This window comes from Procambarus clarkii, chromosome 11 (assembly GCF_040958095.1).
Source record: "Procambarus clarkii isolate CNS0578487 chromosome 11, FALCON_Pclarkii_2.0, whole genome shotgun sequence".
NCBI lineage: Eukaryota > Metazoa > Arthropoda > Malacostraca > Decapoda > Cambaridae > Procambarus > Procambarus clarkii.
Window position 1 is genome coordinate 35,384,420 of NC_091160.1, and position 14,918 is coordinate 35,399,337.

At 37.0% G+C, this 14,918-nt stretch overlaps 1 protein-coding gene across 7 annotated transcripts; it reads right to left on the reverse strand.

Annotated features, from left to right (window-relative positions):
• Positions 1-1,583: 1,583 nt before the first annotated feature.
• Positions 1,584-14,157, reverse strand: LOC123758238 (uncharacterized). Of its 7 annotated transcripts, none has more exons than XM_045742365.2 (4): positions 12,456-14,157; positions 4,664-4,822; positions 4,028-4,185; positions 1,584-2,873 (listed from the first exon to the last, which is right to left on the reverse strand). In XM_045742365.2, exon 1 carries the CDS (start codon positions 14,001-14,003, stop codon positions 13,059-13,061), a length of 945 nt encoding a protein of 314 aa, XP_045598321.2. In that variant the 5' UTR covers positions 14,004-14,157; the 3' UTR covers positions 1,584-2,873; positions 4,028-4,185; positions 4,664-4,822; positions 12,456-13,058. The 7 variants fall into 7 exon arrangements, with proteins under 7 accessions (XP_045598321.2, XP_045598324.2, XP_045598327.2 ...); XM_045742368.2 differs by having other exon boundaries at positions 1,584-3,675; XM_045742371.2 differs by having other exon boundaries at positions 4,003-4,185.
• Between the last annotated feature and the right edge of the window lie 761 nt (positions 14,158-14,918).

Consider the following 14,918-nt stretch of genomic DNA (forward strand, 5'->3'; position numbering starts at 1 on the left):
GTCAGCAGAATCATGCAATGCATAAATGTCTAAGTTTTCTCTGAACTAGTAAATGTACTGTATATTGATAAGAGAAAAGAGATAGAGGAACCCCAATTAGTTCCAAACAATTTTTATAAAGTAAGCCACTAAAGAATCACTATCATGGAATGAAGTCACATAGATAAGCATCTTGTTATGTCATGCAGATGTAAAATGATCCACCCTGGTGAGGTGGAACATGTTGCATAACTACTGGAATTATGCCTTGTTCAACTTCCAATTCTGTCCACATTGGATGGAATTGGTAAAGGCCATCTGTCAATTCATTCAATACCCAACAAAAATGAAATATGGCTAGACATGAATACTGGAAAGCCAGATGGGTAGTGTCTGATACCACAGAGAAAGATTTAGGAAAGACCTGGGAAAATACTGGTTTGGAAACTGGGCTTTGATTTATAAATTACTGGGGAACATAATAAATGTTGCATATATAGATTGTTTCAAGCATAAGTTAGACATATGTATGAATGAGTTTGAGTGGATATAAATAGGAGTTATCTCATAGCCTTTTGCAGTTGCTTAATTCCATCTTACTCTTATTATATTTTCCCCTCAGTTCTTTCTTCCCTTCCTTATTTAACTTCAACTCAATAGAATCTTCACTGGATAAATTGATCTCATACCTTTTCTTATCTCTTGATTTCCCAAAAATATAAATATATAATACTGTACTGTACATGTATTTAAGAATTCTTAAACTCAGAATAGATTTTTGCAAAGACAAAGCTGCCTGTTAAACAGTGCATAACCTTAAAAAAATATATCAGTCTTAAGTTCAAAATAAAGCTCCAGACACAGTTCTTAAATATTAGTTAAAGGTATCAGGGAGAACAATTCACCGAAACTTCTTTTGCATACTTTGTGTGTAAGTATAAATATAGCACAACACAAAAGGCCTTGGCTTGTCCCTAATGGACTGCCATGGTAAGGAACCAACTCAAAGAGGAGGAGGACTATGTTGAATGTTATGCAATAGCCTTAGGTAAGATAACCTCTGGTGGACATTGGTGTTTAACAATCAGTAGCCCGGGAATAAAGCCAATGAAACCAAGCTACAGCAGTAAGGAATAGTCAGAGGCATTCGAATGACTGGTCACAAGACATGAAGCACTGGAGCACCCTGAACAAAGAGTCTCGAGGAAAACTAATCTACTTGACTAGCCTCAGCAGAGCTACTCGTCAAGCTGGGTAGGCACCAGGCACAAACTAAGGTTACCCAGTGGTACTTTGAGGGGTGGCTAGTTTTTGCAGATTGCAGAGCTTCAACTGACTATCTTTGTGTTGGCAATTATTGTATGGAAGAAGTGTTCAATGTTCCAATTTGCTCTTCGGTCTCAAAATGAGCAATATCTATTGATCGTGAGCCCGAGCTCTCTTCTCCAAAGCTCCTTGATGTAGACTAGGAAACAGGACCATTTGAAAAGTTATTTGACACAATGGGGCTCAAAATCACTGAGTGTCTTGTGTGTGAGCAGTGTCAAATGTATGTGGGCTCTAGCTACGGGTAGAAACTGAGGGGGACCTATTAAAAAATGATCTGAGCTTTGGTAGTTTATTTATAAATTATATAAAAAGTAAATTAAAATGTGTTCAGGAATGCAGTAATGGTAGTTACAGTATTGTATAAGTATTAATTAGTATCATGTCAAGTAAATAAGGAATTATCAAAAGAAGACACGAAGTCAGAAAGACTATGTAGGACTGTTGTAAAAAAATACAGTACTGGTACTTATAAATAATTCGGGCAAACTCTGAGGAATTAGCTAGCTGGCATCAGGTGGCAACATAATTGTAAAATGTTTATATCACATACACAACTAAATATATAAATTTAGTGGCTGTATCTGTGGTGGATATGGGCAAATGGTTGTACAGTATTTGTGGTAGATCTAAGCAATTGGGTGTATTTGTGGCAGATTGTGGGGTGAGTGGCTGTGTATGTGGCAAATTGTGGGTGAATGACTGTATTTGTGGCTGATGTGAGCGAGTGGCAGTAGTTGTGGTAATTGTAGTGGTTACTGTAGGTTCAGTAATTGCAGTGGTATGTTTGTAATGGTATTGATGTTGGTTGTGGAGTTTGGTAGTACTGTAGTTGTAATGGCAATTACAGTGGTGGTAGAGAGAATGATGAGATGGGGAGGGAGGGAGACACAAATAAGGCTTCAGAGTACAGGTTGGAGAGATTGAGGGGGAACTGTCACACTTCAATAGTTAGCTATATAGGCATAGACATAATTATAACAGTAGTTACAAGCTTTCCAAAAAGCTGATAAAAAATATGGTTAATTATATTAGGCAAAACCCATAATAATTATGAAGTACTGTAATTATGTAAGTCAGATTCTGATTAACAGGCTGACATAAGTTTCTTTTCTTAAACATATGAAAGATGAAGAATGCACAGGAGAATGAGTGTAGTGCTTGTATATTTAGGGACTTCAACGTGGAAAACATATTGTATGATTTCATTACTGTACTCATATTCTATATGTTCATTTAACAGTTATAATGCTAATCAAGTTATTATAGTTATCTTAAACTAATGGTAAATTGGTCAAATGTAAACAAAACAAATCAAATCACAGCTTCAAAGAAGTATTGCACAAATACAGTACTGTATACAGTAGTACCCATTATGTCCCTGATATCTTTCTCCTCTCCACTGACAGATGTTCCACTGTTGTTAAATACATTTTCAGGTAAGGTTGCCACTTCCAGACACTGGAGATAGAGCAGCCACAGCTGTAGTACAGCGGTTCACAAGCATTCCAAGACTCCGACAGAGCCAAGCTGCAAACTTCATATATAACATGTACATCAGTTTTTACCTGAAAAATTTCTTGCTGTTATGAAGTGAAGAAGTGTAGATTATAGAGCCATAAAACAAAATTACATTGAAACAAAGTATGTACCAACATGCAGGAACAATTCAATTATAATTCTGGAAGTACAAATGCCCATTCTTCAAACACTTCTAGAATAACCAAGCATCATCATGTATGGGAATCCTAAGAGTACCATAAACAAAAGCTGCATGTGCTTCCAATTAAACAATAACATTTTGAGAACAATGGAATTAATTGACCAGGCCTCCTTCATTATTACCAAATTATTTGAATACCTCAATCCATATTAATAGTGCAGTTTTACTTTACAGTACACAGAATCATGCCCCCCCCAAAAAAAATGTCACCATCATATACAATGGAAACTCCTATTGTATTTGAATTCTTGGATTATACAGACAAATTTCTAGTTCTCTATCCCCATTAGCAGGAGCATGTCTGGTTAATGGGAGTTAACCCCCCATAATGCATTAAGTTGAAGCACCAGTTGGCAATGGAAGACATTTATACCTAGTAACACACAAATCTTGTTGGATTCCTTCACATACATTTTGTGCTTTCCTATAAAAAGATTATTTATATTTTGACCACAAGTGTCTTAAAATAAATGGCAGTGGATTTGGCAAACTACGCACACAAAAAGTTATTAAGACTCACTGGGTAGTCCACTGTGATGCATAGTGTGGACTTGGTATGATTTTTTAATTTTTAAAGATGTACCTCTTGATGGTCTTTAAATGCTTGGTTTGACTTCAGTGCCACCCTAACACCTAATATGTGACTCCTGTAATACATTTTTAATGTAGCATTTCATAACCTAGGATGCTGAAAATAATTTTAAGGGTATGGGAAATGCTGAAAACAAGCAAAATATATTGTTCAACAGTATTTCACTTAAATGTACTTCATTCTTGTACTAGTGAAGCAAATCTACTCCCAGTAAGCAGATGTAAGAGGGTAGGGACTGTTAAATTGTTTACTACAGTGGGGTGGGTGCTGAGGTCAGAAACGGTTATGAAACATCGTTTTAAAAGTTATCTGTTGCACCTGCACCCAGGTGTCATCCTGCCTGACTGGACATAAATTCTTGCCTCTGACAGAACACTCTCACACTGTGTAGAAATGAAATGTGACACCTTAGAAAAGATGACTGGAGGAGAAGATACAGTACTGTTGGACTTGACTGTAGGAGATACAGTACTGTTGGACTTGACTGGAGGAGAAGATACAGTACTGTTGGACTATTTGCTTGATACATATTCACCATAAGCTAGGCAATGCTGCATTTATGGACCTGAAAACATTCACAATCCTTAGATTAATGAATGATTAATGAAATTTATATTTCACTCTGCTCAAAGGCAATCTATGTGATAGAACAATATGATATACTGTATAGCTATTTGTGATCATTATAGCATCAATAAAAATGGATATTTAAAACTGCAAGGTCATTAATTTTATCCATGAATATTTAAGGAAATACAAAATTAAATGATTAATTACACTAACATTGATCTGAGAGAAAATCATATTATTTAGGTTAAATACAGTACATTCTTAAAGATTCATAGGGTGTTTTGCAATTTAAATACATAACATAGAATTAAAATCAAACCTAACCTTTAAATTATGCACAAAAGCACTTGATATAAAAGTATAATGCATATGATACTGAAGTGACATTTTGTGCCATGCTATCAGGAAAGTCAGCTACCAAATTCTGTTAACTACTGGAGTATCATCTGGTGGCGCAGTGGTAACACACTTACCCTACATCTCACGAGCGATCTAGTCCTGGGTTTAACTCCTGGCCAGGGAGAATTGACTAGGTGCCAATCCTGTTCACCCCGGAGTAATTGGGTACCTGGTTGTTAACCAACTGATGAGTCTTATTCCAGGAAAAATTAGTGGGCAAGACTTACCATGAGCTAAGGGAAGGGAAAGCAAGATAAATAATAATAAATAAATAAATGTTTATTCAGGTAAGGTACATACATACAAGAGATTTTTACAAAAATTGCTAGGTTTATAGATAAGAGCTGTGAATGAACAGAATGCCATTTTAAATTTAAATTTTTAAATTTTGCCCCGAGGGGCGAGTTTATTGGGCAGCGCCACTCATCTTGTGAGTGGACACACCGCCATAGCAGCATGTACAACACTCCCCAATAGAAAGAAAACCCGCTGGGTTGTTCATCCTGTCACTTGTACCCAGAATGCCATTAAATGAATGAATGAAGAGAACAAAATGCCATTGTAGCCCCTTAAATAATTTAATAATTCAAGAATTTAATTTGTCAGGGACAGGCAGGCTGCATATGTATATATGTTATATATAGAGGTCCCCTCAAGGCTGAACTACTGACCCTCCCCAGGATGACACCCCACAACAGTTACTAACTCCTGGATCCATATTTACTGCTAGGTGAACAGAGGCATTTGGTGAAAGTTGGCATGTTCTTACTGTCCTTCTCGATGGTAGGTGGAGCTTGCATGTTCTTACTGTACTACTTCTTGATAGTAGATACAGTTTGTCCTCACCCTGAGCGACCCAGTGATCATTGTTGTGGGTGGTGGGTTAGGGGCAGCGACAGCACCGGTCCGCATCTCCCCCGTCACCACTTATTATTATTAACATCTTTATTGACAAAATTAATTACAATTTTGCCTAATCTGAGGATTTTGATAAAGCCTTATTAAAGTGATGATAATGCTGGTATTCACACTTCTGCCACTGGTAAAGACTCCCGTAGAGACAGGATTATATGCGTAATCCGGGTTAGAGCTGTGTAGTTAACTAGGTGCCAATCCTTAACTACCACCTAGTCAACCGGAGTTTGTAAATCCTTTACAAACTGCTAGGTGAACAGAGGCATTTGGTGAAAGTTGGCATGTTCTTACTGTACTTCTCGTTTGTGAATCCTTTACAAACTGCTAGGTGAACAGAGGCATTTGGTGAAAGTTGGCATGTTCTTACTGTACTTCTCGTTTGTAAATCCTTTACAAACTCACAATCTTGTGCCTGGAATTCCTGGTTCAACCTCGACGACGAGCGGTCGAGACGACGTCCGCTCGTCGTCAAGGTTGAGCCAGAAGTCATGCTCCTCGTCGCTTCTAAATCAACATCAACAACTAACTTCTTGTGCTTGCAGGGGTTGAGCTTCGGTTCTTTGCCCCCGTCTCTAAACTGTCAATTACCTGGTGTACAGGTTCTCAAGATAATATATGGGCTCAGTCTACACTGTAAACTGCGTATGAATCTGCCTCCGCAACATCACTTCCTGGATTTGTTGCATTTTTTCCTAACTCTGGCGTGCTCACTTCCGGTGAATTGGTGACGTGTCTTGACGTCACTGTAGCTTGACGTCACTGTAGTTTGACGTCTTTGTATGAACTTCCCAGTCATTCAACCCTCCAAAACTTCCCTGTATTATGACGTTACATCTGTGCACAAATACACCCGATATCTATCTATCTAGAGAAAAAAAATATAGATTGATAGAGATATATAGATAGATATAGGTACATACATTATATATAAATACATAAATTATGCATAGATACTTACATTATACATAGACACATGCATTATACAGATACATACATTATACCAAGATACATACATTGTACATAGATACTTAACATGAGAAAGGAACTTAAAATTCAGAGCATCGTTGATCGTGTTATTGAAATTAACTGTCAAATTGGTATAAAAAAGCAATCCTAACCCTTGCTAGCTCATCCTAACCCTTGCACAGAAGCCCTCCAAAATTTCTTTATCGAAGGTTAACATTGTTCCAATTTTTTTTTGGATAACTAAAACTGGAACTGAACTCTTAATGTATCAGATTTATCATTTGTACCAAGAGAGACAATAACGTCACTTTCCTACAGCATGAGAGATTACACCTCATGGTGCATATGAATATATATATATATATATATATATATATATATATATATATATATATATATATATATGTCGTACCTAATAGCCAGAACGCACTTCTCAGCCTACTATTCAAGGCCTGATTTGCCTAATAAGCCAAGTTTTCATGAATTAATGTTTTTTCGTCTACCTAACCTACCTAACCTAACCTAACCTAGCTCTTTTTGGCTACCTAACCTAACTTTACCTATAAATATAGGTTAGGTTAGGTTAGGTAGGGTTGGTTAGGTTCGGTCATATATCTACGTTAATTTTAACTCCAATAAAAAAAAGTTGACCTCATACATAGAGAAAAGGGTAGCTTTATCATTTCATAAGAAAAAAATTATAGTAAATATATTAATTCAGGAAAACTTGACTTATTAGGCAAATCGGGCCTTGAATAGTAGGCTGAGAAGTGAGTTCTGGCTACTAGGTACGACATATATATATATATATATATATATATATATATATGTCGTACCTAGTAGCCAGAACGCACTACTCAGCCTACTATTCAAGGCCCAATTTGCCTAATAAGCCAAGTTTTCATGAATTAATTGTTTTTCAACTACCTAACCTAAACTAACCTAACTTTTTCGGCTACCTAACCTAACCTTACCTATAAGGATAGGTTAGGTTAGGTTAGGTAGGGTTGGTTAGGTTCGGTCATATATCTACGTTAATTTTAACTCCAATAAAAAAAAATGACCTCATACATAATGAAATGAATAGCTTTATCATTTCATAAGAAAAAAATTAGAGAAAATATTATAATTCAGGAAAACTTGGCTTATTAGGCAAATCGGGCCTTGCATAGTAGGCCAAGAAGTGCATTCTGGCTACTAGGTACGACATATATATATATATATATATATATATATATATATATATATATATATATATATATATATATATATATATATATATATATATATATATATATATGTTGTACCTAGTAGCCAGAACGTCGTACTCGGCCTACTATGCAAGGCCCGATTTGCCTAATAAGCCAAGTTTTCCTGAATTAATATATTTTCTCTAATTTTTTATTTATGAAATGATAAAGCTACCCATTTTATATATGTATGATTTCATTTTTTTTATTGGTGTTAAAATTAACGTAGATATATGACCGAACCTAACCTATCTTTATAGGTTAGGTTAGGTTAGGTTAGGTTAGGTAGCCGAAAAAGTTAGGTTAGGTTTGGTTAGGTAGGTTAGGTAGTCGAAAAACAATTAATTCATGAAAACTTGGCTTATTAGGCAAATCGGGCCTTGCATAGTAGGGTGAGAAGTGCGTTCTGGCTACTAGGTACGACATATATATATATATATATATATGCGAACAAGCCTGAATGGTCCCCAGGACATATGCAACTGAAAACAGTTATATATATATATATATATATATATATATATATATATATATACTATATATATATATACTATATATATATATATATACAAGCTCATAAGTTATATATACAATAAATATATAGCTCTTGGATCCCACCTTTCTAACCAATCTATTTGTCCTCTATTGAGTTTACTACATATATTTATCTCTAACACACACACACAGGAAGCTTGAAAAAGTTCAGAGGTATGCCACTAGGCTAGTTCCAGAACTAAGATGCATGAGTTACGAGGAAAGGCTGCGTGAAATACACTGGAAGACATGATCACTACCTACAAAATTGAGGAATTAACATGGTAGATAAAGAGAGTTTAACACCGATGGTACGCGAACAAGGGGACACAGGTGGAAACTGAGTACCCAAATTAGCCACAGGGACGTTAGAAAGAATTTTTCCAGTGTCAGAGTAGTTAACAGATGGAATGCATTAGGCAGTGATGTAGTGGAGGCTGACTCCATACACAGTTTCAAATGTAGATATGATAGAGCCCAGTAGGCTCAGGAATTTGTACACTAGTTGATTGACAGTTGAGAGGTGGGACCAAAGAGCCAGAACTCAATCCCCACAAGTACAACTAGGTGAGTACACATCCCCAGGAAGCAGCCGGTACGTGCACGGGTTCCTGAACTTATTGGGCCCTATCATATCTACACTTAAACTGAGTGAATGTGTATGTTTGACAATTGATATCTGGTAAGGGTGGAATATATGTCAGTTGCATAATTTAGAAACTGTACTTGTGGTCGATCTCGAACCCATTGTTGATGTGACGACTTATACTGAATTTTGTAACTAGTTCATCAAGATTGTAACTTAGATTGAAGCTCCCAGTTCAGCTTAGCTAAATGAATTGTGGTGTTCAGCCCCTGAGCCCATTATGTGCCTCTGTAACCCTTTCCACTACCGCCCACAAGATGGGTATGGGGTGCATAATAAATGAACTAAACTAACTAAACTGGTAAGGTTGGAGGTCAGAAGGTAGCACTCGACACTTCAAGCAAAGGAATAGCTGAGTAGAGGCAGCGGAAGACGAACGTTCAGAGTACACCACTATCAAGGCGCACATCCTCTTGGTCACACCACCATACGTATCTCGCCTAGTGCATAAGTGTAGTGACGTAGGAGAAGCTCCCTGCGCGAGGCTAGTCATATCATCAACGTTTACTAAAAAAAAGTTAAAATATGTATGTGGATATTGTTGAAATTGAAGCTTATCATATTTTAATCAGTGGACGACAGCTTGGCTTTCACGTTTTTTAACGGGATGATCATACACTATAAATAATTCTTGGGCTTCATTAACTGATGTGCAGTTTAGGGGGAGACATTATAACAGAGGCTGTATTGCAGGTTCAGGGTGAAATAACATTCGAGTCTGTAATTAACTAAGTGTAGTTACAGGATAAGATCTAAGCTTATAGTGTCCCATCTTCCCAGCAGTTTTATCACTTTTTATTCTATCTTCTAATTTTGGCATATTTAATGCCTCTAACCTTTCTTCGTAGATCTTGTCTTTCAGTTCCGGGTACCATTTAGTTGCATGTCTTTGCACTTTTTCCAGTTTATCGATGTGCTTTTAAGATATGGGCACCATAGAACCGCTGCATATTCCAGCTATGGTCTAACAACTTCTTTAATATTTCACCAACCATGAGGAGGTTGGCTTCGGGCTTTGCCCGAAACGCTATGCGTTTTAGTTGCTTTAGGCATTGTATGTACTAGCTCTATCTAGAAATCCAACATTAAGTTCATCTCAGTTCAGTGAACATGAGGCAGCACCACTGTTGACATCCAACCCGCGAGTTTTATCATGCTGGCGGAAATTAGGTTCTATTTTCGTCCATGGTGCAACTTCCTGGGCTTGACGTATGTGTCGCAACCTTATGGCTTCCGGCTTCCTTATGTAGAGAAACATTCAAGTGAATTCAGTCCCAGAGTCGATTATGTACATTAACCTTTTCCACTGCCACCCATACTATTGGTTTTGAGTGAATACTTAACTAAACTAAACCAGTTTAGTGTAAACATTAAGTACACTAATTATCCAAAGCACCAAGCCAGTAAGTTACTCTTAATATATGCTACCTTGGACATATATGCAATTATTACCATCAGAGAACAAAGGCTTCAAGATATTGTTGATTACTGTGTAACAAAATTAAAGTTGGCATAAATAGGATATGGTCCTCAGATGTATTTTGAAGTTTGCTCAGTAACATTAAAATGTTTCATCAAATATCACAACTTTCAATTATTGTGACTGGTTTATAATCTACAAATTATAACCACCAATTTTTCAGCCATCACTTGCGCATATCAAATATGGTAATATTAAATACAATTTTACATTTTAAGAATTTATTTAATAAAATATAAATGGACAAATGTAAAAAAAAAAAAATAAAAATATCCCTTATCCAAAATCATAGGCAGTTTAGGTAACATTTTGTTTTCGTTTACCCGTAGAAGCGCTTTAGTTTAAGAGGATTTTTGTGGCAAACATTGGCTCTTGCTACACGAGGTCCCACAAGGAATGGCAGCGGTATGTCCTCATACTACAAACCAGATATTAACTGAATGCTAATTTGATATGCCACTGATCATCTACAGCATGGACCAATAAGTAACCAGTAAAGCAGGCACATTCGTGTAGCAAAACCAATGCATCAGGACAGACAAGGAAGAATATATTAGTGTAGACAAGACAAGGGGAAAGAGTTAGGGGGAGAATAGAGGAAACAAAAAAAGAATAGGGAAAAGTAGAAGGAATATAAAAAGGAGGGAGGTAAGTGAAATGGAAACGAATAGAGAAAGGCAAGATATAATAAGGGAGGAAGGGAAGAGTAATAAGGGGGAAGAATGGAAGATAAATGTGAATGAAAGGTAAACAGATAAAGCGACGAGGGGAAGGAATATATAGTTAGATTAAGGTGAGAAATTTGAGAAAATAGGATTAAGTAATCATCAAAAGAAGGCACCAAGCAGGAAAGAGTACAATAAAGTAGCAAGAATAGGGATAGGTAAAGAGGATAAAAACTCAAAGAGTTCATGAGGATGGGGAAAAGAGAATGATAAATGAGAGCAGAGAAGAGGCATAAATGCAAGTAAAAATAAATAATATAAAATACTTATCACATTACACCAATCAATCAAGATTACAAGTAAACAAGGCTACACAATGTTAAAGTTACACATAATCATGTTAAAGGTTTACACAAATCATGATAACAAGATCAAGGTTACACAATCATGTTAACATTAGGTGTAAACTTTTTCACACATCACATTAACAAGTTAACACAAATTATATTAACACGTTGACACAAATAATGTTAACATGTTGACACAAATTATGTTAACATGTTGACACAAATTATGTTAACAAGTTGACATAATTATGTTAAGATTATGAATAAGACATGTGAATCGTGCATGAATCTATTAATGTGAAAAGCATCTTTATATTAATTAACGTATAACAAGTACAAGAGAACCAACTCTTACTTTATCACAATTACATGTATTTGAAACTTAAGCTGCCAAGTGTTAATTTGTACTAAAGTTATCACAGTCAGTATACACTGGGACACATTACAGGTCTGACTAGCATGTAAATTTGCTTATCACAAAGTTTATCACAGAAGTTTTCAGACTAGATACTGTTAACATTTGCACTATTTTAAAGCTTATATATACCTGTATTATATTTATATATATATAAATTTATATATATATATATATATATATATATATATATATATATATATATATATATATATATATACATACACACACACACACACTAAAGTTCCGATGTCAGCTGTACTATTTCAGCATTACAAATTTAAAGTGAAGTTATTACCTCCCATACAAATGAGCACTAACTGTCGTCCTACCTACAAAAAAAAATTTGTCACTTTAATTCTAAATAAAAAACTATTTACGTACCATTTTTAAAAATTTCAAAGGTATTCATTCACATTAGTTGATCTACTCTTCAAAATTAATTATAAAATATATTCAATTGTATGTTAATTATAAAAGATACTGAAAAGTCTAATGTATAGCTACCATATCAAAGTTTACATGAATAATGCAAATGTTATTATTCATAACTGGAATTCATGCTTTTACCTGCGCATTAAACTTCCGCATTATTTTCATTATTACCTAATTAAAATGGTAATACATATGGAATAAAAGGTATCTTACAAATGAAAATCAGTAGTGGATATAGTTGCAGGTTTGAGAGGGTTAAGTGGTGACGTCCACCATCTGACGAACTGGAACAGAAGCGCTGGAACACAAGCACCAACACTCGCTGACAGCTACAACACCAGCTGAAAATAGAAATAAGATTCGGCAGTATTTGTCACATTTTCAAAAATTCCTAAAAACTAATTTCCTAAAATATGCATATTGCAAAAGTTTAATATTGCAGTAAAATAAAGCTATATTATCACAGACGTTTATATTACCCGTATATCAAATATCATTATATCAATAATTATGAAAATATCAGACAATTAGCATTGAATTAGGCTACTTAAAAATTGCCTAAATATTGTCAGAGAACAATATAAGCGGAAAAGAAGGCAGTGTAAGTGTAGTGTAAAGTTGCAAGGTGCCAGGTGGCCCCGAGCGAGGGTGGTAATAGTGGTGGCACTCGGGCAATCAGGCCCTCCTGCTGTGTACTTGTGCTGTGTGGTGTCACAAGCGGGTAACATCACCCTGCTTGCTCGGGGTGAGGTAGTTTTAGGTCAGGGTGACTTTTTTTTTTTTGGAGAGCAGCTACAGATGACGGGGGAGGCGCCTCTAGACGACCACCACATTGTAGAGAACATTTCCCTGCTGCTGCTGCTGCTGGTAGAGACTGAGCTGTTGCAACAACGTCGTCTCCCGCTGTCTTAGCTGCTGCACTTCCTGCTGAAGACTCTTCTTCTCTGCATTGACGGTATCCAGCTGTTTCCTCAGCTCCTCCATATTCTTCTTTTGCATGTCGCGATGTCTTTTGGCGTTCATGGCGTTTTTACGCTTTCTTTCCTGTTCTTCATCCTCAAATGGAGTTTCAATCTCATAAACTTTGACCTTCTTGGGGCGTCGCCTCCTGGGTACTGGGGCAGATCCGTCTTGTGACTTACGCTTACGTCCCCGCTTCTTGGGAGCTTCTCCGAACACTTCAGAGGGAGAGACTGTATTCATGTGCTCCACATTTTCGTCCTCGCTAAATGTGACAAAAGCTGGACTCTGCTCCACTGTACTTGGAATGGGCATCAACACTGTGTACGACTGACCATTCTGGACGCCATTGTCAGTAGTTACATCATTGCTTTGGAGGACAGTGTAGGTAGTCACATCACCGCTTTGGAGGACACTGTAGGTGGGCTGATTGTCAACTGGGAGGACACTGTAGGTGGGTTGATTGTCAACTGGGAGGACACTGTAGGTGGGTTGATTGTCAACTGGGAGGACATTGCTGTAGGTGACCTCGTTCCCTGCCGCTGCCTCCACACAGACGGGCATGAGGTCCAATGTTGTGCAATTCACTATTTCGTCAGATTGTGTGGAATTATCACTGTCATCGTTGGATCCAGCAATAAATTCCCGAAGATCCTGAATTAAGTCTGTCAACTCACCGAGTTCCAAGTCGTCAACATTATCTAGAGGAGCCTCACCGCCACCCACGTCGCTTCCGGTCTGTAGCGCCATCTTGATTCCGTTGTTGGCAAGCAGTTCTTCAATTTCTGGCATATAATCCATCGATGATGTCAAAAAGTCTTTGAAATAAATCTCTCAAATACCGTTTACTTCTCGAGCACTACTGATACTTCTATAGCAGGAGAAAATACGGTGAACACAGTGCAAAAACCTCGCACAACCACACGTCGTAAAGTCCGTGTGTATAATGGCGCGGCGCGCGGCGCCCGGCCTTATATAGCCGACGCCCGCCCGCGGCTCCACCAATCAGAAAGCAGCACAACGTATGTCGCCCCCCCCCCCCCGGCCTCGGGGAACACCCGTTCATCTGCGTCACATCTCACCTCAAACTAAAATAAATATATTTATACATTAAAAGGAACATTGAAAACAAAAATCTCAAGGAAAATATGCCAATAAAAGACAATAACTGAAACCAGTTCCATATATATATGTAGCAAACATATATATATATGTAGCAAACATATATATATATGATAACATATAATATATAATTATTGTAATTATGAATTCAAATTTTTCCTGGAGCCATTGATATACACGTCTAGACGCATACGCCCACGTACGTCAATTGCCAGGGGGGGCCCTTTGTGTGAAATTGATGGCGCGTGCAACAGGCCCAGCAATTGCATCAGCCAGACACTATACAGTTGTAACCTGTAGCAGACAGGACCATCTCCTGTTTATGTCTGGTATGGTGGAGGCCCAGCGCGTCTATTTCTGCCAACGTGTTTAATTCCTGTGACATACTATGTATCTTGAACTATATATGCCCAACATGAGTGTATGACTATGTATGTGTGCAACGGAAAATATAATAATGCCTAAGCACATGCTTGTAGTAGTATATATGTATGTGAGGTGGATTATGTGAAAGTATGCGTGTGATGGATTATGTATGTGCGTGTATGCCTGTAACATTATGTGTGTGAGTATGCATATGATGGACTGTCCATG